The sequence below is a fragment of the Mustela nigripes genome, chromosome 1 (assembly GCF_022355385.1).
Source record: "Mustela nigripes isolate SB6536 chromosome 1, MUSNIG.SB6536, whole genome shotgun sequence".
Taxonomy (NCBI): domain Eukaryota; kingdom Metazoa; phylum Chordata; class Mammalia; order Carnivora; family Mustelidae; genus Mustela; species Mustela nigripes.
The window spans coordinates 85185091-85211648 of record NC_081557.1 but is presented as its reverse complement, the minus strand read 5'-3'; the positions used below and the strand labels follow the sequence as shown (position 1 = coordinate 85211648).

The following is a 26558-nucleotide window of genomic DNA, read 5'->3' as shown; positions in this document are numbered from 1 at the left end:
ATAAAAAGTTCTCAATTATATGTGAAATGAATGAACGAACGGGTATTTCACAGGGATAACGAAGTGTCCCAGAATTATATCAGAGCTTGGAGTAGAGAGGGTGTCCGCTGGCGAGGCTGCGATGTTCAAATATAAGAATATGCATTAAATAGGCTTATAAGTGTAACAAGGGGTGCACAGGATCGGTATGATTTACTGTTAGCTTAGTTTGTTCCTCGAGGAAGCCCTGCCAGGCCCACCTCTTTCCATCCTTTTCTCCTGCTTTCCTCTGCGGGGACCCCTGCCCCTCCCAGTCAGCGTTTTTCAGTTCAATATAACCCCTTCCTGAAAGATTTGGGCTGGTCTCCGTGCTAGAAGTACAATAGCACCAACACCTCGGCCGCCGGCAACCAGGCATCCCCGCGAACCCACCCGTTCTCGCCCAGCCCCTCCAGCCTTCACATACTCCGCCCCGTCCGTCAGACACGAAGCGGAAGAGACGTTCTGGCAGAGCCCGAAGTCCCGCCCCTCACGCTTTCCCCTCCTGGGGGAGGAGACGCAAGACCGGAAGGGGCGGCTACAAGGCCCCCGAAGGGCGGAGCGGGGCGGCCCTCCAGAAAGTGGCGGTTTACTGGATGCGGTTGCCTTAGTGTCCGGAATAGCTTGATTCTGTGGCGAGCGGCCCGCCCGCACTGGGTCGGTGCTACTATTTTAGCAGGAGTGGGACCCCTGAGGCCTCAGGAACAGGCTTTCTCTGGCCCGGGACTTCTCGGCGTTCAGCGGTTCCCCCCGTAACCGGATACCGGTTATTTGGACTCTGCCTCTGGCTCAGGTTCCCACCCAGCCCTACCAGCCCCTTTCCTTCTGGCGGCCGCGGTGGTTCCTCCCTTTCCTGGCGGTGTCTCCGGGGGGCACCGTCTTCGTTCTCTCAGTAGATCCCTTCTCTCCCGCCTCATCCCCGTTCTTTCCAGAAGGCAGTCTTTATACTTTTCCTTACTGTTTCTTCCCACTTCTCTCCGCTTCTTTCCTTCCTTCCTTCCTTCTCCAGAATTCTCGTTCTTCGACTGCCCGTCAGGCTTCTCTCCCTTTCTGGAGCCTGTGCTCATGGCTTAGGAGGTTGAGCTTTTAGCGCAGTCGTTTGAAGATTTTAAGCTTCTCCTTTCTCCTACCCAGGAGTCACAGATGCCAGGAAGTGTGGCCCCCCTCAAGAAGCCTCGAAATACCGCCAGGGTGCCTCTGGCCTTAAACCCCCTGAAGAGCAAGGACGTGTTGGCCGTGCTGGCTGAGAGGAACCAGGCTATAATGCCAGTTGGGGCATGGGTGGAACCTGCCTTGCCAGATAGCTCGGAAGTCCCAGCATATGTGAGTGTCAGTTTGATGCAAACGTAGTGGGGTTCCTCCCCCATTTTTCTTCTTTCTTTTTTTCCCCCCATGTTAGCCTTCTCTAACCCTTGATGCTTAGGTAAGGATGAAGAGTCCTATCTGGGGATGTCCTTTCTCTCCTACTGGAAATAGGTATGTTCTTGAATTAGGATTGTAGAACAAACACCTATTTGCCAAAATTGTTTATTTCACAACCCCCTGCCCCCTTTTTTAAAAAATTTCACAAGCTCTTGATTGCTTGCTGTACACAAGACATGGGTACTGTCTGTATCTTGCAGACACCCTGCAACGTAGTAGGGATGACCGTTGCCACACTTAAGAATACGTTGATTGCTTGAAGTCAGTAATGTGTAGTAGAGATTCAGGAAGATTCAAAGACACAGAGAATAAGGAAAGAATACATTAATTCTGACTGGGATTCTGAGAAAGTTTAAGTATAAATTTCATGAGGACAGGGAACTTCTATTTCTTGGTTCCTTCCTTTCCTATCCTATAGTAAGTCTTAAGGAAATACTCATTGTTGATACAGTCAGAAGAACCTTCACACAATTTATGCAATGAATGGATGTGGAAATATAGTCCATGTTAGTCCTTAAAAAATGGAAATGCTATAAGTACAGATCGTAGGGAACAGCATTTCAGATGAAAAGAAACTTTTGCAAAGTTTACTTGTGTGCCTGTTTACATAATAACTCATATGTGCTAATTGACACAGGAGGACAGTTTTGTAAGAGTATTTTTGATAGTCTTTCACAATACTGTGCCCCTTAGCTACTTTTTGAAATTTTATTGTGGCATTTCCCACATTATATTTATAGTAAGTCATTTACATATCTGCTTTCCCTGATGGAGTGTGAACTTCCAGAGCACAGGAAAAATGTCATTTATTATCATTCCCCCAACTTTATCTTGATGCCTAATTAGTGGAATGCATAAATTGTGTGAAGGTTCTTCTGACTGTATCAACAAAATGCTGAACATATGATGAAAAATATGAGTTGTCCTTGATCTCAGAGAAGAAATGAGACTTGTTTAAAATAAATGTTAAATAGCAAAGCAATGTCATATATTCACTAATTTTATTTTTTGTATGTATGTACACAATTCATTTATTCCTCTTTTGCCTAATTCTAGAAAGGATTTTAAGTATCTAAGTAGTATATGATTAAGTGCTCTGACTTTGATACTTAAAGAAGAAAGGTAGGACTTTGGGTTGATGTGATTCAGGCAAGTTTAATGTGTTTAGCTACAGAAGGAGGATGATTCTCTCAAGAATGGGGAGAGTGGGAAGTGAGCAAGGTGTATCAGGATTCTAAGGGTAGATTAGTTTGATTGGAATGGGAAGCTTAGTAGAGGGGATGGTGGTTCAATAGAATTGTAGAAAATAGGAGCTGTAAGGAACCGCATGAAATTTTGGATAAGGAGGAAGCACTGGCTCCATGACTTCTCCAGCAAGGTCATAAAGCAACTTCCACCTACAGCTCTTGTAGTGATCACCCTAGCAGAAACCAGCCACCATGTAAGAATTCTACCTTAAGACTACCAGGCTGAGAAGAAGCCCAAACTAGCCAAGTATTTCTTAAGGAAAGAAACTTTTGCAAAGTTTACTTGTGTGCCTGTTTACATAATAACTCATATGTGCTAATTGACACAGGAGGACAGTTTTGTAAGAGTATTTTTGATAGTCTTTCACAATACTGTGCCCATGACTTCATTCATGGTTTAATATTTAGAGATGAATTTCTTAATAAAAGAGTGTTTGATTAGGTTAATTGCTTCAAAATATTTTTGAGGTGAGGGATAGATTGGCTCCTGGGGGACAAAATTAGGATGTAATTGTTACAATTTAGCCAGGAAGTATGGCATCAAGACTTGTTTAGTGGTAAGGAATAAAGAGGGAAAGTCTCGAAAAAGGATGGTTGAAGTAGGAATGAAGAGGGATAAATGTCTTAACATGTATCCCAGAAGAAACAGTAAGATTTGATACAAAGATATTTTGGTATTTAAATTAGTGACACCTCTTTTTCATTGCTCAAATTATGACATCTTTGTAATATAGCATCAAAATGCCTAAAAACCACCCAAATTTCTTTTACTATGTTAAGGAGAATTGAATCTCATGTTCCCAAACATTAAATCAAAATGCAGGTCTTGGAAAAGTATAAACGTATCTCCTTTCCCTCACTTAAAAAATTCTGATCGGGGAAGCCTGGGTGGCTCAGTCGGTTAAGTTGCTGCCTTCAGCTCAGGTCATGATCTCAGAGTCCTAGGATCGAGTTACGCATCGGGCTCCTTGCCCAGCAGGGAGCCTGCTTCTCTCTCTGACTCTGCCTGCTTGTGCTCTCTCTCTTTCTTTCTCTTTCAGAAGTAATTAATTAATTAAATAGAATCTTTAAAAAAAAAAAGTTCTGATCAGTACCAGCCAAGGGCTGTTTGATCAAGCATCTCATAGAACTCTTCACCGGTTTAGCATACATTATCTGGGGAATCCACTCTTTTTTTTTTTTTAAAGATTTTATTTATTTATTTGACAGAGAGAGATCACAAGTAGGCAGAGAGGCAGGCAGAGAGAGGAAGGGAAGCAGGCTCCCTGCTGAGCAGAGAGCGGAACTCGATCCCAGGACCCTGAGATAATGACCTGAGCCGAAGGCAGCGGCTCAACACAGTGAGCCACCCAGGCGCCCCTGGGGAATCCACTCTTATTAACAGATACAGCTCTTGTCAGTTCAGAATAAATGCCAGATACTTACTTCTAAAGCATGGTAGACCTAATATCATGCTTATGCTAAAGGGAAAACCCTCGTCATTTTTGTCCCCAAAGTTTCAAGGAGCTGTCAAGATTCCTAAAAATTCCATAGCTTCAGACCTCCCTCCCCTTCCATTAATTAAATTAGCATCAAAATACATTGCTGTTTTATCAGCACTTATGGCTATTGCATTATTTTATAATTTATCTGGTTATCTATTATGTAACAAACCTGGATCTTAGTGGCATAAACCAAAAGATACCGTGTGTCAGGATTTCAGCCAGGGCACAGTGGGGATGGCTTGTTTGCAACATGGTGTCTGAAGCTTCATTTGGGACAGCCAAAATAGCTGGAGATGTCTGGGACAAGTTTACTTGGTTCTGGCTGTTGTTGGATTTCTTGGTTCTTCATCTGGCATCTACTGGGCTGTAAAGTCTGCGATGGCTTTCTCACTCACATATCTGGCACTTGGTTGAGGATGACTAGAATGGCTAGGGCTTGCTGGACGCTTTCTCTTTCCACGTGGCCTCTCTACTTGGCTAGTTTGGGCTTCTTCTCAGCCTGGTAGTCTTAAGGTAGAATTCTTACATGGTGGCTGGTTTCTGCTAGGGTGATCACTACAAGAGCTGTAGGTGGAAGTTGCTTTATGACCTTGCTGGAGAAGTCATGGAGCCAGTGCTTCCTCCTCATTCTGTTGGATATATAGAGCCAGACAACGTTCAGTATGGGAGATCACTACACAAGAGCATAAATACTGGGAGGCTTGATTCACTGTGGGGAGAAGGGATCATCTTTGGAGACTACTGTATAATCTAAATATCAGTTCCATCGTATGTGAATTATCCAGAAAATGTTCTTTGGTTGTTGAGAGAAACACTTCATTGTATATATTGCCCCCTTGGATAAGCCTTAGGGTTCAAAAAGTCTATGAGGAGTTAGTTAGTACAATTGAAACAGTATTCATTTTTGCTTAACCCTGTATTTCTCAAATTGATTTGTCTCTGGGTGTCTCCTAACATTCCAGAACATGGGACAATGTTCTTGGGTTTGGTGGACTTACATAATGGTGTTTCCTAAGAAAAATATGTTTCTAAAATATGGTACACTTTAATCTTTGGTTTACAGTTGAGATTCACAGTTTGGAGTCAGTCATATACTTCAATAAGATGTTTGATAATCTCAGTATGGGGTTAAAAGAGGAAGCAGACAGATAATGGAAGTTAAAGAGGAAGGATGACTTCTGGGACTTGAGTTAATTTCGCTCAGTTGTTCAGGCTTTACTACCTATAGCTCTCCTTTGGAATTGTTTTACCTAATTGTTCTTTGATACTTGTACACTGTACTTCTATGGTATGGGTATATAGTTGTATAGAATATGGGATAGATTTCTTGGAACATTTAATTTTAATTAGAACTTAGATTCATTTGATTTTGAGAGTTAATGACCGCCTATGAAATATTTGGGCACCTTCTGAACTAAAATTTGGAATCACTGTGTTAGAAGAAGGGCTCAAGAGAAGTATGATTTTACTTAATTTGAAGATTCCTTTTGAAAGAGAAACAGTCAAGAGAAAAACAGTGCAGTATAGGGCTATACTTCTAGCTCTGCTACTTGACAGCAATAGGTAGTATCTTGGGCTACTACTAAAGATTAATCTTTCTGAGCCCCAGTTTCCTCATCTTTAATATAAGAGATAAGAATACCTTCTTAGTTAAAGCGCTTGTCTTGTAGCAGATTAATTGCTTTTAATTATGATGGCTATGGTTATTCAGAGCACTCAAGGAAGTGAATACTGATCAGGGACTCAAATGGGATGAAATATTATAGATTGTTTAGACTATGTTTTGGAATTGCACATTACATAAATATTGAGTGCCTTTATATTCAAGGCTCTGTGTTATATGCTGTAGGGGAAACAAGGGAGAATTAAATACATTTCCTGTCCTCAAAGTGTACCTAATCTAATGGGGGATTTGAGAAATGTTGCTCTCAATTAATGTCAATGAGAGGTTCTATAGCACAGGAGAGCTCAGGAGGAGGAGGGATTGTGGAAGGTCCTAGGTGGGTGGGTATTAGGTGATCTTAAAGAATGAGTAGACCTTTACTTTACTTTACTAGATAGAGATGACAGGAAGAGCATGCTAGGTTAAAAATGGAGCATAAATCTGAGTATGAAGGCATTTTATAATAAGATATATTTAGTGAGTGGTGAGCAATAGGACATATTTAGTGAGCAGTGAGCAGTTTTAGAAAATGTGTGACATAACTGGTTCAATAAGAATTAATGAAGACAACTTTAGTTGTCAGCTCAATGAAAAATTAAGATTTGATTTGAGTGCTCACAAATTCCAGTTTTTAGTTTGTGATTTGGTTTGAGTTCTTGGTACTCAACCAGCTATGTCTAGATTATCAGCTCTGAACTCCTGTGATTTCCTCACTCTACTGGGAATTCTGGATTACAGAACTGAATTATTTTGTCAGGATTTTATCTTGACTGATTTGTGCTTACAACAGAGCTTTAGTGGGCAAAAACTGCTGACACTTAAGTGTATTTTCTATCTTTCATCTTTCAAGACTTCAGCATATATGATTGAAGAAGAACTAAAGGAAAAGCTAAGAAAAAAACAAGAAGCTCTGAAGCATTTTCAGAGACAAGTCAAACGCCGAGTAAATCAGCAAATCAGGCTGAGAAAAAAGCAGCAGTTTCAGAGATCTTATGAAGCAGTAAGTTCAAAAGTGAACCTGAGTAAAGATTGAATGGAAAGTGTGTGTTACAAGATAAGCTGTTAGACAGTAAGAGAATCACTTTCTTTGGATCCCATATTTTGTATAATTGCTAGGGAGGACAGTAGATTTGTATGTAGAGAAACTGTATTTTATTCTTGTGTTCTGACTCACAATTTTTTTTGCTTTTACCAATAGATAAAATCAATGTCGGAATTTTGGATTTGGGTTTGAATTTTGGCTTTGCTGCTTGCTGGCTATGTGACCTTGGGCTTATACTTACACTTATACTTATCCTCTGTGGACTGTAGTTTCTTCATGTTATGGTATTTGTCTCACAGTGTTGTTATGAGAATTAGATAAGTAAATTGTTAGCATGTAGTAGGTGCCTGATAAATATTAATTTCTTTGCCTGAATTATTTTGTCAGTTATTTCCTTTCTACGCCCACCCTAATTTAAAATCTTATAGACATTATTTAATTGTAATGGCTCGAGTGGAACCTCACTAGAAGAATCTCACTTTCTTCCTTTGTGTAGGCAGAAAAAGAAGGCTCTATAGCCATGCAGTCTTCAGATCCAGCACGTTTAATTCCTAAAAGAACAAGTGTTTTCCCAGACAACTTGAATGTTGCTATTGGAAGTGCTGGGTTACCTCCTTCCCAGATGCTTGGGGATGGAATGGATGATAGAGAGAATCAGAATGAATTATTCCAACAACAAGCCCAGGCTGTAAGTACATATTCATTTTATGTCTATGATTTTTCTTAGATACAGGATCTATCTAGGATATGAAGTAGAGATTAGGAGGTATCAAATTCAACTTCACTTTTAATTACCTTTTTTTTCTTACCATTGTAAAGTGGTGAATAATGAAATAATGTTTATTTTTTATACATATTTTATATTTCTTTATTTTTGGTAAGACAGTTTAGAATCATCTAAAGGAAGGTGCCAAAGTATGGGTCCAACCTTATGATAAAGCTTTAGGTCAAAGAACAGAGATTCCCCCTGCCCCCACCAATTATACTAGAATTGTATTATGGGTAAATTATTCTGTTTGTAGCATATGGACAGAATTGATTCCTAACCTCTGTCGCAAATAGGTACGGTAAGTATATGGGGGAATTTCATTCATTATTTTTGTCTCTTTTTACTCTTTTCTGTCCTTTAATCTGATTATCATAATAAGTAGATCTATAGATCAAATAATAGTATAGTAAACTCTGAACATAATTAGAATTTTAAAATGTAACATATCTAGTAATTGATTTTACATATCTGTTATTTATTTATTTGTTAAAGATTTATTTATTTTAGAGAGAAAGAGTGTGGACGGAAGGCAGAGGAAGAGGGAGAAAGAGAATCTCAACCAGACTGTGCTGAGCACAGAGCCTGATCTGGAGCTTGAGCCGAAACTAGGAGTTAGACACTTAACTGACTGAGCCACCCGGGCACCCCTTACATATCTGTTATTTAAAAATTAACTACCATAAGTAGGTTCATCCACTCAAATCACTTGACACCAGGCACTCGACTCTCCTTGTGTTCATGAGCTTTTAGTCCATTTAATACCATAGTCTTCAACTCTGCTGTGGGAACTATACTTATCTTATTTGAAATGTATCTCTAGAGGGGCGCCTGGGTGGCGCAGTCATTAAGCATCTGCATTTGGCTCAGGTCATGATCCCAGGGTCCTGGGATAGAGCCCTGAGCAGGAAGCCTGCTTCTCCCTCCCCTACTCCCCCTGCTTCTCCCTCTCCTACTCCCCCTGCTTCTGTTCTCTCTCTTGCTGTGTCTCTTGCTGTCAAATAAATAAATAAAATCTTAAAAAAAAAAAATAAAACGTATCTCTAGGGATAGTGAGAGGAGAGCAAAAATGTGGATGATGATTATTTGGGGTGCTTGGGTGTCTCAGTTGGTTGAGTGCTCATCTGTTGGTTTCGGCTCAGGTCATGATCTCATTGTTTGTGGAATCAAGCTTTGTGTGGGACTCTGGGCCCAGGGGAGAGTCTGCTTGAAAATTCTCTCTCTCTAACCCTTCCCCCACTCAGGCTTGCTCTCTTTCTCTTTAAAATAGATAAATCTTTAAAGAAAAAAGAAAATTATGATAATGTGAAAATAAAGGATTTGTAACTGCTTGTGTGCTCAGTCGTAAGTATGAAGCAAATCTGATGGTGTTGTTAGTGTCAATAGGGAAAAGCTTATTAAAAAGCACATGTTATATTGAAATACTTAAAAAAATTTTTTTTCTCTTTGCCCCAAACTATGACATTGCTTGATTTGTAGTAATCATTTTATAAATCATTTGTTTCCCATTTTAAGATTATGAACAATTTGTTGAGCAAATATTTATTGAGCCAGGCACTGCATGAAGTATAAGGCTAGAACATCGATGAAGACACAATTGTTGCCTTCATGGTGCTCATAGCTATACTCACTTAGTGAGATTTTACTTCATCTGTATAATACATAAGTAGCACACATCAGTTCACAGATACTCGAATATACTGTGTTTGTTAAACATTGTAGAGATACCAATGAAATGTGAAATAGGACTCTTCATGGGTTGTATTTCCAAGCAGAGATATAAAGCTAACAGACCCCAATCTATTAGATAATAATATAGACATTTGCTGTATTTAATGAAAAATTGTGCTATGGGAATTCAAAATTTTAAAATTCAAAGAGATATTTGTTGGAGAATTCCTGGTAGAGGTGGAATTGAGCTATATGTGTATTTTGAATTGATAAGGTGAATTGAATTGGTAAATTCAAGAGAATTTTGAGATAGGTGGAACAATGAAAAGTCTAGAATATGTAATAAGCTTGGTATATTTGGGAATAAGTAATGGAACCATTCTAATTGATAATTTACAGAGGAGAATAACAGAAAATGAGGCTAGATAGGTAGGAGGAAATCAGGTTATGAAAAGCCTGAAATGTTCAAAACTTAGAAAAAGTTTTTATACCCTGTTGTTTTTTCTTAGAAGTTGAACTACTGAAGAATGTTCGGTGACCTAAACTACTTTAAGCCTACAAACTTTTGCCCCTTCAACATCATGACAATAGATGCTTTTTAATTTTACTGTTTCTGTTGCAGTTTTTATCCACTAGGTGTCACTAAGAACTAGACAGTGAGACATTGTTCAAGCACTAACTCCCTTGGTTTATCTAGAGTGGTTGAGTAAATGGTGAATGTGATTCACTTTCTGAGTGTCAGTGGACTTTTCAATTTTCTTGTGTCTTGGAGTGATAGAAGCATAGAATCCTGGAGTTGGAGGGTTTTACCTGTTCATCTGACATATTGAAATACTTAAGGATGACGTGACTTGATATCTGGGGTACACTTCAAGAATAACGTAAGGGTGGGGTGCTTGGCTGGCTCAGTGTGTTAAAGCCTCTGCCTTTGGCTCGGGTCATGATCCCAGGGTCCTGGGATCGAGCCCCACATCGGGCTCTCTGCTCAGCAGGGAGCCTGCTTCCTCCTCTCTCTCTCTCTCTCTCTCTCTCTCTGCCTGCCTCTCTACCTACTTGTGATCTCTATCTGTCAAATAAATAAAGTCTTTAAAAAAAAAACATAAGGGTGAGATGAAGCAGGGCATTATAGATAAAACATTAGCCAGGAACTGATAATGTTAAAACTTTTTTGTAGTATAGCTTCCGTCTACTTCTCTGTATGTTTGAAGTTTCTAATATGTTTGAATTTATGTATATTTTTAATTAAATGTTGGAAATGACATTATCTAGTCTAACCTTTCTTTTTATAAGGAATTCTTTTTATAATGTCTCATATATAAATGCCTAGTTTCTGCTAGAACACTGTCACTGCTTAGCAACTGACTACTTTTTAGACTATTTCATTTTTAGAAGTCTTGAAATTATAAGTATTTTTTCAATGTATTGAGGCAAATTCTTCTCCCTATAATTTTTACCCATTGGGTCTAGTTTTGTATTCTTAAGTAATAGAAAATAAAATACCATGGTCATCTCTAAGAAACTTAAAGTATTTGATTATAATTATCATTTTTCTTTTTTGATTCTTAAATTCCAAATGTTTTCTGTCATCATAATCTTGGTTGATTTCTTCTGAATATTATTTAGTTTTTCAGTGTTCTTTTCAAATACGACTATCAAAACTGAACATATCACTATACCCCAAATGTGATTTTGGTAGGACCTCTCTTATTCTGCACCCATGCCCCATCCTCCACTTTTGTAATACTTGGTATTACCTACTTGTTCTAAGACAGATTAAGATTAGGTACCTAGGGTACCTGGGTGGCTCAGTTGGTTGAGTGACTGCCTTCAGCTCAGGTCATGATCCTCGAGTGCTGGGATCGAGTCCCACATCCGGCTCTCAGCTCCATGGGGAGTCTTCTTCTCCCTCTGACCTTCTCCCGTCTCATGCTCACTCTCTCACTCTCTCAAATAAATAAATAAAGTCTTAAAAAAACAAGATTAGGTACCCAAAGATAGGAACTATAATCATAAAACCAGAAGAAATTCCAAGTGTTCCCATAAAATAGAGCTAGCCAAACCCCGTGCTTTTTGTTAAGACTGGTATTTATTTCTAGGGATTGAGTTTCTGTTTTGTCCCTTGGTAGCTTCATTTTGGTGGGGAATTGAAGAACAACTGATGATTGTTTCTTTCTCACCATGAAATAACTTTTTATTTATGCACAATTAAGTTTATCACTATTTTTTAGCATGGTATACCTCAGCTTTTTATTTCTCACCAAATCTCTTACCTTATTTTTCACTTTTATTCTCTCTTTATAGTGCAGGTTTTCCAGCTTTTTCAACCTGGAAATAATAGTTCATTTTGTGATTAAGAAACAGTTAAAGAATGTAAAATCACCTGATAAGTTTTCTGTAATCTATCATTGAAAAACTAATGTTTAAGTTTGGCTCTTTGGCTACAAAAATTTGTTTTATTTTAGGAATATGCACGAGATAATAAAGACAAATCAGAAACTCACACAAATCTAAACTCCCTTAAGGAGTATGTGGCCAGACAGTTTTTTTAAATCTCAGGTAGTTCCATTGATCACACAGCATGGGATCTTTGATCTTCCCACTAATATTTAATCATTAATTTGATCGATTCGGTCATCCTCATAGGGTGACCCACCTTTCCTCATTGTCTGAGGACTTGAGACCTTCAGTGTTAAACCTGGACAGTTCCAGGCAAAGTGGCAGAGTTGGTTGCCCTGTCTTTATACATATGCTTCTCCCTTATTTGCTTAATTTTCTACTAACTCGTATTCTTATCATCACAGCTCTGAAACTTTGGCATACATAGGCTCCTTTAGCCTCTTTTCTCCAGCTTTGGACCTTTAGGTTCATTTCTGTCTCAACTTTTCATACTTCCTAGTTCATTTATCTAAGATAAGGAATCTTCACTGGCCCAGCCTGCCTTTTTGAGGAAGATCTATGTTACTGGCAAGCCTATAGCTTGGGATGCCCACTTAATAATAATTTGATTTGTAATATCTCCCTCTTTTCTATGTTTTTGTTTAATGCTTATTAACATTCACTTGGGTGCTTGTAAAAGTTTCCTGTGGCTGCTGTAACAGATTACCTCAAACTTATTGGGTTGGAATGACAAATTTCTTTTCTCAAAGTTCTGGAGGCCAGAAGTCCAAAATTAGTTTCACTGAGCCAGAATCAAGGTGTCAGCAGGGCCTCTGCCACAGATTCTAGAATAAAATTTTTTCCTTGACTCTTCCAGTTTTTGGTGTCTGCTGCATTCCTTTTCTTGTGGCTACATCGTACCAATCCCTGCTTCTATCTTTACATCACCTTTTTTTCTTCTGTAGGCCAGATCTTCTTCTACCTCTTTCTCATAATGACAGTTGGCATGGCACTTAGGGCCCCTGTGGATAGCCCAAGATTATTTCCTTATCTCAAGAGCCTTAACTTAATGATACCTGCAAAGACCCTTTTTCCTTATAGGGTAACATTTACAGGTTTCAGGGATTAGGACCTGGTGTCTTTGGGTGTCCATTATTCAGCCTGTTACTGTCCTCATAGCTGGTCCTTGAAAGGGCCTTCAGGTTGAGGCTTGATGAAGGGTTATGGTAATAACAGAGAAATGGAAAGACTATAATGTATATTCCAACTGCTGGACCAGTGGAAATATCCTGCTTAAGGGACTAAAATCAATTTGTGACTCTAATAGAGGGTTGGAGTTGATGGGAGATGAACATTATATATCCTTATTTCATATCTGTTTCAGTAGGTATTTTGAATCCTCAGTCACATTGTGCAGGGCAATAACATTTACCATACTTGGTAATGAGTAAAAGCAGGCATATGTGTGGCTCTGTATTTTTCATAACCTCAGCTGCATATGGATCTCTTTTTGCAGTATGATTATCTCTATCTTGACTCCTTTAGCTACTCTGCTAACCAAATTTAGAAGTCTTCCTCTTAGCAGAATAAAGAATAATGTTTCAAGCTGATTTCTCTGGCTGGAGGTATAGACCTTTAAAGGTTTTATTTATTTATTTGACAGAGAGAGATCACAAGCAAGCAGAGCAGCTGGCAGGGGTGAGGGGGATGCAGGCTCCCCGCTGAGCAGAGAGCCTGATGTGGGACTCCATCCCAGGACCCTGAGACCATGACCTGAGCTGCAGGCAGAGGCTTAACCCACTGTGCCACCCAGGCACCCTGGAGGTGTAGATCTTTGAAAGCAGGGGCAGAACAGAGGTGATTTACTGTAAGGAAACTGTGCTGGTAGTGAGAATGTTTTTATCCCGACCTCACTATTAGTAAAAATCAAGGTGTTTGTTATTTATATCTGGAAATCGTGCTCATGATTTGCCTTCAAGGGAGAATTGATATCATTAAACTTTTACTGGATGGGTTAGAACTGGTCCTGGTTTTGCCATAATTTTACTGAGTAGTATAGGGATATACTTTTTTCCTCATGATGTAGGGCTCAGCTTAAAAAATGTATTTTGTTTATTTCTGTATTTTCTTTAAGGGAACATTCTGTGCAGATTTGTGAAAAATAAAATATTTGCTTCTCTGAAAAAAATCAAAACAGATGCTTAATGAAATTACTAGGTAGATAGAAGGAATGAACACAAAGTCAGCATATTTTATATTAATACTTATTATCGGCTATTATTTCAAGTACTTGAAACAAATGGGTTGAGGTGTTTGAGTTTGTGTTCTGAGTTAATAGAAAGGCTTCCTGAAAGAAGGGGGATTTGAGAAAAAGCTAAATAGCTACAGTCTTCAAATGTTAGGGGTGAAGAAGGAATTCTTGTAAATAGGAAAACAGAATTTTAGAGGGACTAGGAATGGAGTCTTCTAGTAAGGAGTGATAAAAGTGATTAGGCATGCAAGGACTAATTGAAGAAATAACTTCTTATTGAGAAGGTGAATGGAAGGTTAGGAATGTATCTGCTTAATCATTTCCAAGTTTATTAATTCAAACTCTCAAGTTCTGATATTTTTGTGTACATTCTTATTAGCACAAAGCGTATGTTGGTAAAAAACAATTTGAATAACAGCACTTAAACCAAGTTATGAAATGTAGTATTTTAGAATAATGAAAATCATGTTAAAATACTATCAGCGGACCAAAGTCTCCTTTGCAGGTAATCCTCTTGTCTTAGGTCTGGCATTTTTTAATAATAGGGGCCTTTTTTTCCTGTTGGAACACTTAGTGAATTTGGTATTAAAACTTTAGCCTGTTTTTGTTTGTTCTTTTTTCCCTTTTCCTGGCAGCTTAGTCAAACCATGAAAGAGGCCCGTCACCGGCTGGCATCCTTTAAGACTGTGAATAAAAAAAATGCGTCAGTGTTTGCAGACAGTAGAAGGAAAACCTCTCCCCCACAAGAGGTAAATTAATTTCTAATAAATTATTTTTAAAAGTACAGATAAAGATTTATTTATATCTCAACATTATTTAAAGCTGTAAAAGTAATTGGAAATAACCTGAAATATCCAATAGTAGGGAATGGTTAAAAAATTATGGTATATCCACATATAGCTATTCTAAAAATGATCATGCTTTCGTGATGTGAAGACAAGGGAAATTGTGATATACAAAGTTAAGTGAAAAAAGTAGGATATAAGATTATATACAATATATTCTCAATTAAAAAACTTTATTCAGCCAACATTTATGGAATGATTATAGTTGCCAGGCATTGTTCTAGAAGCAGAACTTGGAATAGAGAAAAGATAGATAAAGATCCCGCAAGGAGCTTCTGTGCTTGTAGGGAAGCAAATAAATGTAGAATATAATTTCAAATGATAAGTGTATAAAAAAATAAAGCAAAATAAAGAGATTGGGAAGGAATGCTGTGTGCAGAGACAAAAGCCTGGAAAGAAATGGACCAAGAGGTTAAAACTGACTATTTCTGGTTAGCATTACTACAGGTGATTTTTATTTTTTTCTCTCGGCTTTCTCTATTTTAAAAACTTTCCAGAGTGCACATATTTTACTTTATTTTTTTTTTTTTTTTTTAAAGATTTTATTTATTTATTTTACAGAGAGAGATCACAAGTAGGCAGAGAGGCAGGCAGAGAGAGAGAGAGGAGGAAGCAGGCTCCTGCTGAGCAGAGAGCCCGATGCGGGACTCGATCCCAGGACCCTGAGATCATGACCTGAGCCGAAGGCAGCGGCTTAACCCACTGAGCCACCCAGGCGCCCCATATTTTACTTTATAATCAAGAAAAAAATACTATTTTATTTTAAAAAGAAACTCTTCTAATTCAGAATACAGGTTAGAGTGAATAATTGGAACCTAAATGTGGAGCTAGACTTAAAAGGATACTTAAGGTGATACTTGTAAAATGACATTGTTCTGTGCCTGTTTATTTCAGTGTTCACAAATTTGGATGCTAAAAACAAACTCATGTATTTTCCTGTGTTTACTTATTTTGGCATTAATTTCAAATTTTGATAGGCAGCACTTAGTAAAATGGACCATTTCATCTTTTTTGCTCTTTTTTTGGCCATGATCACCTCTGTCCCTTACTTAGTTCTTAATTTTGCTTCCTAGATTGTATATATATTATATTTTTTGTATTCTTTTCCTTAAGTATCTCAACACAACCACCAAAAACGTTTGTGTCTTTTTTGTTTGCAGTTTGTAGAATACTAATTTACAGTGTCTTCCCCTTCAGTGGTAATTAAGACATAGTAAAATATAAGAAACAAGCAGGCATGGGTGTGTGTGTCATATATGGTGGCATTTTGTCTCAGATACATTCAGTATGGTTACCTTTTTCTAGCATTGCTATATTATGACTTTCAAGATATTCTTTTGTACCTAAATTCTTCTTCGTGGCTGGTATTTTGGACAATTTTCATACCTGTGGATTTGGCAACTCCAGTTCGTGACATTTGACTGACTCCAGAGTACTGTTAGAATGAGTGATTGGACACATTCTAGTAAACCAGAAAAAAAGAGTTATCAGATCCTAGAGACTCATATTTTATATTGTGTGAAACATGTTCAAACCTTTCAGTTGATGTTTTTCCAGAAAAAGTACTGTTTACAGGTTTTACTGAAATAACCATTCAGTAGAAGGGAAAAGGATTAAGTCTGAGATAACATCCTATATAAACGAGTTTTATACATCAAAGATGCCATTTAAATCTAATTCATTATGATGATGGTGATGATGAATTCAGACTGACTGCTGCTTCCAAAGAATGCATGTGTATTTTTCAACTAACACATTGGAAATACCTATTCCATGGAAATGAGAATGATAAAAGAAATTAGTGTAATTTTTTGTATTTCTTATATCAAGTATATGGTTTTTCCCTCAAATCTGAACAGTTTTCTACCCCCCACCCCCCCGCGTTGTGTGAAGTGGAAATCTGCCAGTCAGAAAGGACATAATCTATAACCCAGTTGAACTCTGGTTTCATTTCCTTGTTAGACTTATTTTTACTGACCTTAGAATCTGTCTGGTTGTTATTGTTATTCCAGATTTAGAGATACAAATAGAAGATATATTTGCTTGCACACTGTCAGGTCACCAAGACAAAATGATAAGCCTCTTAAAATTGATCCTGGCTGGGATAGGAACAAATTGTCATTTATAAAGTTAATATATTCTAGCAGCTTATTTCACTCCATGTTTGTGTGTGAGTGATTTGTTTGTAAATCTGAAGTAGAATTCAACCACTTGTTTTTCTTTATTCTATATTAAACCATCCTCATCTGTTAAGATCATTCCAGATCTTTCACAAAAACTCAACTTAGTATCATGAACATCTTGCTTTCTCTAGACCATCTATATTTGTATTATTTTTTTTCAGAAAGCACTTTGTAGGAAACCATCATCCCTCAAGATAAATATAGGAACAAGAAGACAGTTGACCTTTCAGGTCCGTCGAGGTCTTTGGTCTTTTAACTACTTTGCATTACCAGAAATTTATAGAAAATCAGGGAGCGCAATGTAAAGAATAAAGGGAGGGGTGCCTGGGTAGCTGCATTGTTAAGCATCTGCCTTCGGCTCAGGTCATGATCCCAGGGTTCTGGGATCGAGCCCTGCATCCCTACTTCTGGGTCCCTGCTTGGCAGGAAGCCTGCTTTTCCCTCTCCCACTCCCCCTGCTTGTGTTCTCTCTCTCGCTGTGTCTCTCTCTGTCAAATAAATAAATAGAATCTTGAAGAAAAAAAAAATTTAAAAAAAGGAAGGGGCGCCTGGGTGACTCAGTGGGTTAAACCTCTGCCTTCAGCTCAGGTCATGGTCCCGGGTTCTTGGGACTGAGCCCCACATCGGGCTCTCTGCTCAGCGGGGAGCCTGCTTCCCCCTCTCTCTCTGCCTGCCTCTCTGCCTACTTGTGATCTCTGTCTGTCAAATAAATAAATAAAATCTTAAAAAAAAAAAAAAGGAAAAAAATGGCTTATTAGAGCTGTCCATAGCTAATTAAGTCTGGGTTTAAGGGTTAAGATTCTAATGTCCAGTATTTTTTTTCCTAACAGTTCCATTGGGATATAATTTATATACCACACAGTTTACCTATTTAAAGTATACGTTTTGGGGGCACCTGGGTGGCTCAGTGGGTTAAGCCTCTGCCTTCGGCTCGGGTCATGATCCCTGGGATTGAGCCCCATATCGGGCTCCCTGTTTGGCGGGAAGCCTGCTTCTCCCTCTCCCACTCCCCCTGCTTCTGTTCCCTTTCTTTCTGTGTCTCTCTCTGTCATATAAATAAATAAAATCTTAAAAAAAAAAAGTATACGTTTTGTATTGCAGGGAGCACTGGGTGTGGTGCATAAACACTGAATCTTGGAACACTGTAAAGATAAAGTATAGTTGTCAGTGGTTTTTAGTATATTCACCAGTTTGTACAATTGTCGACATAATCTAATTTAGAACACTTTCTTCACCCCTAAAAAAAAAAATCCTATTCCCATTAGCTGTCACTTCCCATTCCCTCCTTTCCCTACCCCTAGTCCTAAGCAACCACTAACCTACTTGCTGTCTGTATAGATTTGCTCATTCTGGACATTTCATCTAAATGGAATCATATGATATACAGTCTTTTGTGACAGGCTTCTTTCACTTTGCATGTTTTCATTATGTTGTAGAAAGTATCAGTACTTCATTCCTTTTTATTCCCAAATAATATTCCTTTTATGGCTATATCACATTTGGTATATGCATTCATCAGCTGATGGACTTCTACGCCTTTGTAAATGACTGCCGCAAACACTTACAAACGTGTTGTGTGGACATTCATTTCTTTAGTAATGGAATTTTGGGATCCTAGGCTAACTCTATGTTTAATATTTTAAGGAACTGCCAAGCTGTTTTCCATCAGCAATATATGTGGGTCCCAATTCCCTACATCCTCACCAATACTTATTATTGTCCATCTTTTTTTATTATAACCATCCTACTGATGTGAGGTGATATTTCACTGTACTTTCGTTTTGTGTTTTCCTGATGACTTATAATCTTGAGTATCTTTTCATGTGCTTATTCACCCATTTATATGTCTCTTATGGAGATAATATCTATTCAGATGTGTCCATTTTTTAATTGGGGTATTTGGTTTTTTTTTATTATTGAGTTATAAGTGTTTATATATTCTGGATACATGTCCCTCATCAGATACACAGGATTTGCAAATATTTTTTCCCATTCTGTAGGTTGTCATTTCACTTTCTTAATGCTATCATTTATATAAAATTTTTAATTCTGGTGTTGCTTAATTCATCTATTTTTTCTTGTGTTGCTTGTGCTTTTGATGTAGTATCTAGTAAATCATTGCTTAATCCAAGGTCATCAATAATTTCTTCTATGTGTCCTAAAAATTTTATAATTTTAGTTCTTACATTTAAGCCTATAACCTATTTTGAGTAAATTTTTATATGTGGTGAGGAAGTGTTTTAACTTAATTCTTTTCCATGTAGATACCACTTGTTCCAGTACCATTTGTGGAAAACTATTCTTTTTCCATTGAATTTTCTTGCCACTCTTGTTGAAAACCGGTTGATTGAGAGTTTATCAATGTCTTAATATTATCTTCTGAGTTCCATGAACATGGGATGTCTTTCTGTTTATTTAGATCTTTTTAAATTTCTTTCAACAGTGTTTTATAGTTTTCATTATATAGTCTTATGCTTCTTTTGTAATGTCCTGTTTTTATAATATTTGATTATATTGACCTATCAAATTATATTAATAATGTGCTGAATCCCAGGATTTTATTGTAATCACATTGTTTCTACCTGTAATAGATACTTTTTTTCATTGTTGATTATGTCATTTTGTAGGAACCTGACTTTGAGGAATCTTCATCTATTAAGACAGATAAGGAGACAGAAAATTTGTTTTGGGAAGACCAGCATTCTCTCCTTTCTGAAGACAGGAACAAACCTTTCAGCAGAGTTCAGGTAAAGCAGAGTGAAAGGAGATTGTAAAATAGAAGTTAAACTAAGTGTGATTTGGGTTGCCATATTGTACTAGTTTGGGAATATAGGTTTAGGTACTGTTAAGTTGAGCAAAGATGAAAATTTCCTGTTTTATTCTAGTAATTTGTTTGACTACAGTATCTTTTTAAATTTTTATTTATTTTTATTGTTTTAAAGATTTTATTTATTTGAAAGAGAGCAAGAGAAAGAGAGCATGAGCAAGCACAAACAGGGGGAGCAGCAGGCAGAGGGAGAGGGAGAGGGAGATGTAGGCTCCCCAGTGGCAGTGAGCCTGACAAGGGCTCAATTCCAGGACCCTGGGATCATGCCCTGAGCCGAAGGCAGACACTTAACCCACTGAGCCACCCAGGTGCCCCTTTGTCTTTTTCCTAAGATTTTATTTATTTTATTTGGAAGAGAGTAAGAAAGAGAGAGAGCACAAGACTGAAAGAGAAAGCTTGAGCAGGGGGAGGGGCAGATGGAAAGGGAAAGGCAGGCTCCCCACTAAGGAGGGGGCCTGACATGGGGCTCTCAATTTCAGAACCCTGGGATCATGACCTGAGCTTCAGGCAGACGCTTAACCCACTGAGCTACCCAGGAGCCCCTAACTACCATATCTTTTTGAGATTATTTTAGGAATCTTATGGAAAACTTAGAGTGTTGCTACTACCTGGCATTCTATGTTTGATGTTTATGTTCACTTTTAGAAAGTACAGTTCAAAAATCCATTATTTGCCACAATGAAAGAGGAAGAACAAAAGCAATTAGATCTTCAGGGCCTTCAGAATATTCTGCCAGAAGCCCAGGATTATCTTCCAGAAGGCCAAGGTGATCTGCTGGAAGCTGAGGGTGATTTGACAGGAGTCCAGAGTGTTGAGCTAGAAGCTGAGAGTGTTGAACCAGAAGCCAAGAGTGTTGAGCCAAAGCTCAGTATCCCAGCTATTGAGCTGGAAAGCCAAGCTGTTGAGCCCAAAGCACAGCCTATTGAGCCTAAAGCCCAGGCTGTTAAGATAAAAACTCAGGGTATTATGCCAGAAGCCCAGAATATTGAACCAGAAGATGAGAGTATTGTGTCTGAAGTCCAGGATTTGCTACCCAAAGAACAGTGTGTTCTTCCCAAAGACCAGAATAATCTACCCAGATGTCAGGACCAGGACTTTCTACTTAAAGACCAGGATCTTCTACTGAAAGACCAGAATATTCTACCTGAATGTCAGGACCAGCATTTTCCACCCAAAGACCATCATGTGCTCCCCGAAGACCAGAATAGTCAATCTAAATTTCAGGACCAGGATTTTCTACTAAAAGACCAGCATCAGCATTTTCTACCCAGAGAGCAGGTAAAACAGAGTGGAAAGGAGATATAAGAAGAAGAAATATCTACTTAAATTTTGGAGTGGGATTTGTGAGGACTAAATTGCAGGTGATTTGGAGAGTCATATTTGGAAAAAATAGTTTCCTCATAAATTCCTCAGAAGTCTGGGGTTCTCATTAAATGTTAAAGTATTATCAGCAGCACATTACCACTTAATTGACAATTTACTTTTTTTTTTAAGTCTTTATTAGGAAAAATATTTCTAGCAGCCATTATCTGCTTTGACAGCTGAAAGATGGAAAAGGGAGTGGCCCACAAGTGTGCAACAGTATCTTTTACTACTCAGGTTCCAAGTTCAGCCCTCCAGCAGAGATCAGTTAGGCCAAAAATAAGAAGAAAGGGACCAACAGGAAGCAAATTATATAGGGCTATAACTGGGTTTATGTGGAACAGAATATAGTGTTTTCTTTTTTTTCATATCATGTTCAGTTATATTCTGACCTTAGTTAATGCCAGAATTCTCACTGCAGCCTAAAGTATTGGTTAACCTGTCTTTCTTAACTGAACAATTGGTATTTTGTGTTCTTTCTTTAGGAAACCAGTTTGAAGCAGCCAGCATCAATTTTGATAGGCCCAAGAGGGAGAGAGGCATTTCCTCTGGATGTCCAGCAGGATCTTCCACCCGGGCATCAAGATCAGACTTCCACCAGGGACAAGGTAGAACAGAAAAAAGGAGAGAGACCAACAGGAACTGAATTGTTCAGGATTTCAGTTTGAAACTTGCAAAGGTTGTTCTCAGCTAGACTTTGCAAATGACAAAAAGTATGGCTTTCTGCTTTATTCCCTATTTCACATTATCTTGAGTTAGAAAAATTAGTGTAAGGCCCTCAATAAAGCCTGTAGTATTACTACTATCATATTATTCCTACTGAACAAGTTATAATTAGTGTTTTTGTTTTCTTTTAGAAAGTACGCTTCAAGGAGTCATATTCTGATGTGTCAAGTGAAAAAGGAAGAGAAGACTATTCTCTGGCAGGTTATCAGTATCTGCCTCCTAAACTCCAGGACCAGACCTTCATCAGAGATCAGGTAGAGCAGAATAAAAAGGAGATAAATAGGAGATAAAGTAACTGGATTTTATATATTCTCAATAAATATATAATTGAGATTGAAATATAGAAACAGGTGCAGACGACCCTGGTCTGATGAACTCTTTCAGTCAAATCAGTTCTGTCATTTAGAAGGTTGATAAATCACATTCACATTCTTATTGTAGAACCAAACTATTTTAGTTTACTAAGATTATACTACAACTTCTGCTAAAGCCCACATGGTATAACCACAAACATGCTGTCCCTATATGAACAGTGTAGGAAGATGTGGCAGATCCTAAATTACTTAATGTATGGGGAGTTTGTTAGACTACTTGGTCCATGGTTTAAGATTAAAAATTCAGGTCTACAGAGTTGAGCTAAAATTGTTGCATCCTCCAAAAAAAAAAAAAAAAAAAAAAAAAGAAAAAAAAAAAATATTTCAACCCAAAAAAAAAAAAAAAAAAAAAAAAAAGGCATAAAATAAAAGTATTGTGTCCTTGTTCAAGTTAAAATGTATCAGATTATCCTCACCTGATACCATTTCCCTGGAGTTCTCCTTGAAACCTACGATACTATGATTAGCTTGTTGCCCTGGTCAGACAGTTTGCTTTTATATCTTTATTCCTTTAGAACATGTTTGTCAAGCAACTTCCATCTTTTATGAGAGCAGAGAGAATGAGTGATGAATTACCTCTGGAGTATCCTCAGTATGTTGAATCTAAAACCCGGGACCGAGCTTCCCCTAGAGAATAGGTAGAGCAGAATACAGGGGGAAGACTTTCCTTCCTAAAAGAGTAACAGAGATGAAATGACTTAAGATTTGGGTTGAAGCTTCTCAAGCTAGTTCAGAGGTAGGCTACATAGAATTAAAGCTTCTAGAGTGAGGCAAAGAGCCTAACATTTTCAGTTATTTCAAAATGTGCCAGACCTAAAGTCTGTCCAGGTAAGAAAGCATATCTGTCGTTTGGGTTGGCCAAAAGACAGGGTTTGTATAATATTGATTGGTTAACAGTAGATCATTCTGCATAAACTCACATCCTGGAGCATATTTGACTTTCTGCATTTAGCTTTATAAATACTGAAGACCTTCTCCTCTTGGCCAGCTGAAGCAGTACATCAAACCAAACATTCTGCTCTACCAGTTTGCACACCAGTAATGAGGAAGGATTAAAACAAGCCATTTCCCGCCACAGAGCTCTCTGAACTTTACCACTGCCAGCTACTGTTTGTGCATGGAGTTACTGGGGACATCTAGTAGGAGTACTTGTAGAAATGACACAAGATTGTTTCCTGGCTGTACCTTGGGAAAATGCTAGCAACATTACAAAAATACTTCTCAGTGTATTATTGAATAAAGAGTTACCCCATGCAAAACAAAACAAAACAAAAAACAAAAAATAAAACAAAGGACCAGAATAATCTGGGATTTGCTTTAAAATAGTCTGGGGGGAAAAAAGTGGGAAAAGAGACAGGTGGAAAAAAAATTACTAATTATTGAAATTGGGAGGATAGGTATCTTGGGATCCATTATACATTTTCGTTGCTACTTTAATTTCTATTTGGGCATTTTGTATTAACACATGCAGGCACACCTGCACACTAGCTCCGTTATGTTATCCTCGCCTAGTATTATTTTGGAGTTATCACTGATGTCATTAGTTGTCACTAGTCATTTCTGCTTAGACTTTTTATTTTGTTATTCCTTTAGAGCAAGTATATCAAGCAACCCTCATCTTATGAGAAATGGGAGATTGAAAGAAGAGTTCCTTCTGGAGTGCCATCAGTATGTTTCGCCCAGTGTTTAAGATCTTGCCTCTGGGGAATAAGTAGAGCAGAGTATAGTGAGGAATAAGTAGCAGAGAATAAATTGCTTAGGTTTTGGCGTAAGTTTAACAGGGAAATATAGTAACTACTTATGGGTTTAGTGTTAAGGTCAGTAAATAGTGGGCAGAGCTATCCTGTCCTCTAATTCTGTGATGTTTCATACAATTCTGACCTGTGGAAACTACTTCTGGCCTCTTCACTGAGGCTTTTACCATTGCCTGGGCATGATGCTTCTGCTTTGACAGTTGATGTTCAGTGTTGACGTTGTCTTTTAGCACAGGAACTATGGGCAGGCCTTATATAATGTGACAGATGAGAGATGGAGAAAGGAGTTACTTCGGAGCGCCATGAATATGCTTTTCATGATACCTAGGATCCAGGTTCAGCCAGAGAGCAGGTAGAGCAGAGTGCGGTGAAAAGTAAGCAGCAGAAAGTAAATCAGTTAGTGTGTGATCTGGGCTTGCCAGAGCTGTACTTCTAACAACAGTACTGCCACTGCTGCTGCTTGTGGTAATGTTCTCTTCTTAATCCTGTTAATAATAGACGTAACAGCTTGCATTTGGTAAGCACTTTCCAGAACCAGAAGAGTTCTAGAACTTTGTATCCATTGTCTCATTTCTCAGTCTCACAATCATCTGGGGAGATAGATACTGTGATTATCCTTGTTTTATAGATGAAGAAACTTATGACTGCCTTGTGGATATAGTTGAGACCATAATAGTGGCAAGGAGTGTAATGTCTACTTTTATGCCATAATGTATCAGACTATTGTAATAGACCTGTATAGAGTAGTAGGTCAGGGCTATCACTACAGTCTAGAGTATTTTTACTAGCATTATGTCACTGCTTATATACTTTGGTGACTGCTTTTGTGGTTTTTTTTAGAGCTTATACTTCAGAAGGCAGCCATCTGTTGGGACAGCTGAAAGATGGCGAGAGGATTTGCTTCTGGATGACCATGAGCATCTGCTGGCCAAACACCAGAGAGAGGCTTGCAGCAAAAGACAGGTAGAGTATGAGTAATGGAATTTAGATAGGATTGTAGGCACATACAGAGCTGGGATTGGTAAGGCTGAGCAAAAAACAGATTCTTGTTTTATTTCATAGTGTGTGAAACTTATCCTGACCCAAGATTACTTTAGTGCTCTCGCTAAAACTGAGGATATTGGAAAAACTCTATTTTATATGTATGTTCTTTTATAAGGGGTGTATTTCTGATGGCCATTGTCTTTTATAGCAGAAGAGGGGAAGAAATGAGTGGTTTCTGAGGGAGAGGAGTCAGGAGGCTCTTCCACCCAGTGGCCAGGCCTAGATCTCTGTCAGTCAGCTGTTAGAGCACAAGATGGGATCACCAAGAAATTAGCTGTTCAGAGTGTAAGCTGGAGCTTATTCGGGTTATATTGCCTGAGCTTCGATGTACTGAGTTAAGATCTGTGGTTTTTCAAGAAAACGTTACAGCAGTCTGGCCTCCATGGCTTAACTGAAGTCTGGTATATTCCCACTAGAATTTGTCACTGTCCAAGTAATTTCTGTCTTGTGATTTTATGTTATTTTAACAACAGAGCCTTCAGGCAACCAGTGTTGTTAGGATATATAAAAGAGATAAAAGAGACATTTCCTCTTGGCTCTTTTATAAGAGCAGAAGAAAAGGAGCGTAAAGACGAAGTAGGATTTGGGCTGAGGTTTTCAGGACTACACTGTAGCTCTTTTGTAATTTTTAGTTTGTCTCTATGAGGTTGGCCTAAAGGTACATTGTCATGTTTTATTCTACATTGTCACTTATATATCCAGAAGTGTGCCAAGCTCTTTCCTACCTCAGATCTGTAGCAATGTTTTTTTTCCTTTGCCTGGATATTCTTCTCTTTTTTCTTCACAAAGCTGGTCACTTTTCATCCTTCAGGTTTCAGCGTAAATACCTCCTTGGAAAAGACTGTCCCGACCACCTTATCAAAAATAGGTCTCCTCTGTTTTGTTTTTCTCTATCCTTGCATTCTCTTTCCTTCTCAGTACACAACTCAGTTTGTAATAATTCTTTGATTTAATATTTTTTCCACTGGTCTGTAAGCTTTATGAGGAGAGGTACCACCCCTGATATGTTTACCAGTGTATCGGCAGCCTTTATAGTACAGTGCCTGATACCTAATAGTCTCTTGCTAAATATGTTTTGAATTAGTCAATCAATCAAATGTTTACTGAATGCCTCATTAAGTGTTAGCCATTGTTTAGGTGCTAAATATCAAAGATACAGTTGTGAATCAGACACAGAACTCAAATTTCAGACAGTCTAAAGAAGAGAGACTGACACATAAGCAGATAATTATGAAGCAACATAATTAATGGTAGAGGGGGCATAGGGTATTAACTGAGCACAGAAGAGGCATACCTAAGTGACTGTTTGCTTGACGGTGCGCTGCCTTGGTTGTCCCTCTGCCATACAAGCCCGATCCCCTGGGACAGTCCTTTCTCTTTGTAGGCTCCTGAAATAATCCAGCCTTATTGGAAAAAAAATTTTTTAATAGTGTAGATTTAGATCACAGTCATACTTGGGGCTTATAGTCATAGCTGCTTAGCATTTTTCTTGCTTGCCCTTTG

At 38.2% G+C, this 26558-nt stretch overlaps 1 protein-coding gene across 4 annotated transcripts in view; it reads left to right on the top strand.

Moving 5' to 3' along the window:
* The first annotated feature begins 566 nt into the window (after positions 1-566).
* Positions 567-26558, top strand: part of CCDC15 (coiled-coil domain containing 15) — a 79291-nt gene continuing 53299 nt past the window's right edge. Inside the window, exons 1-11 of one of the 4 annotated variants that reach the window (XM_059414454.1) lie at positions 567-675; positions 1153-1341; positions 6685-6834; positions 7373-7564; positions 14576-14689; positions 19596-19715; positions 20441-21073; positions 21643-21765; positions 22015-22137; positions 23851-23925; positions 24852-24974. In XM_059414454.1, coding sequence (XP_059270437.1) covers positions 1162-1341; positions 6685-6834; positions 7373-7564; positions 14576-14689; positions 19596-19715; positions 20441-21073; positions 21643-21765; positions 22015-22137; positions 23851-23925; positions 24852-24974 — 1833 coding nt within the window. In that variant the 5' untranslated portion in view covers positions 567-675; positions 1153-1161. Of the gene's footprint in view, positions 812-1152; positions 1342-6684; positions 6835-7372; positions 7565-14575; positions 14690-19595; positions 19716-20440; positions 21074-21642; positions 21766-22014; positions 22138-23850; positions 23926-24851; positions 24975-26558 lie in introns of all 4 variants that reach the window. The other 3 variants (XM_059414445.1, XM_059414475.1, XM_059414465.1) reach the window with 3 other exon arrangements.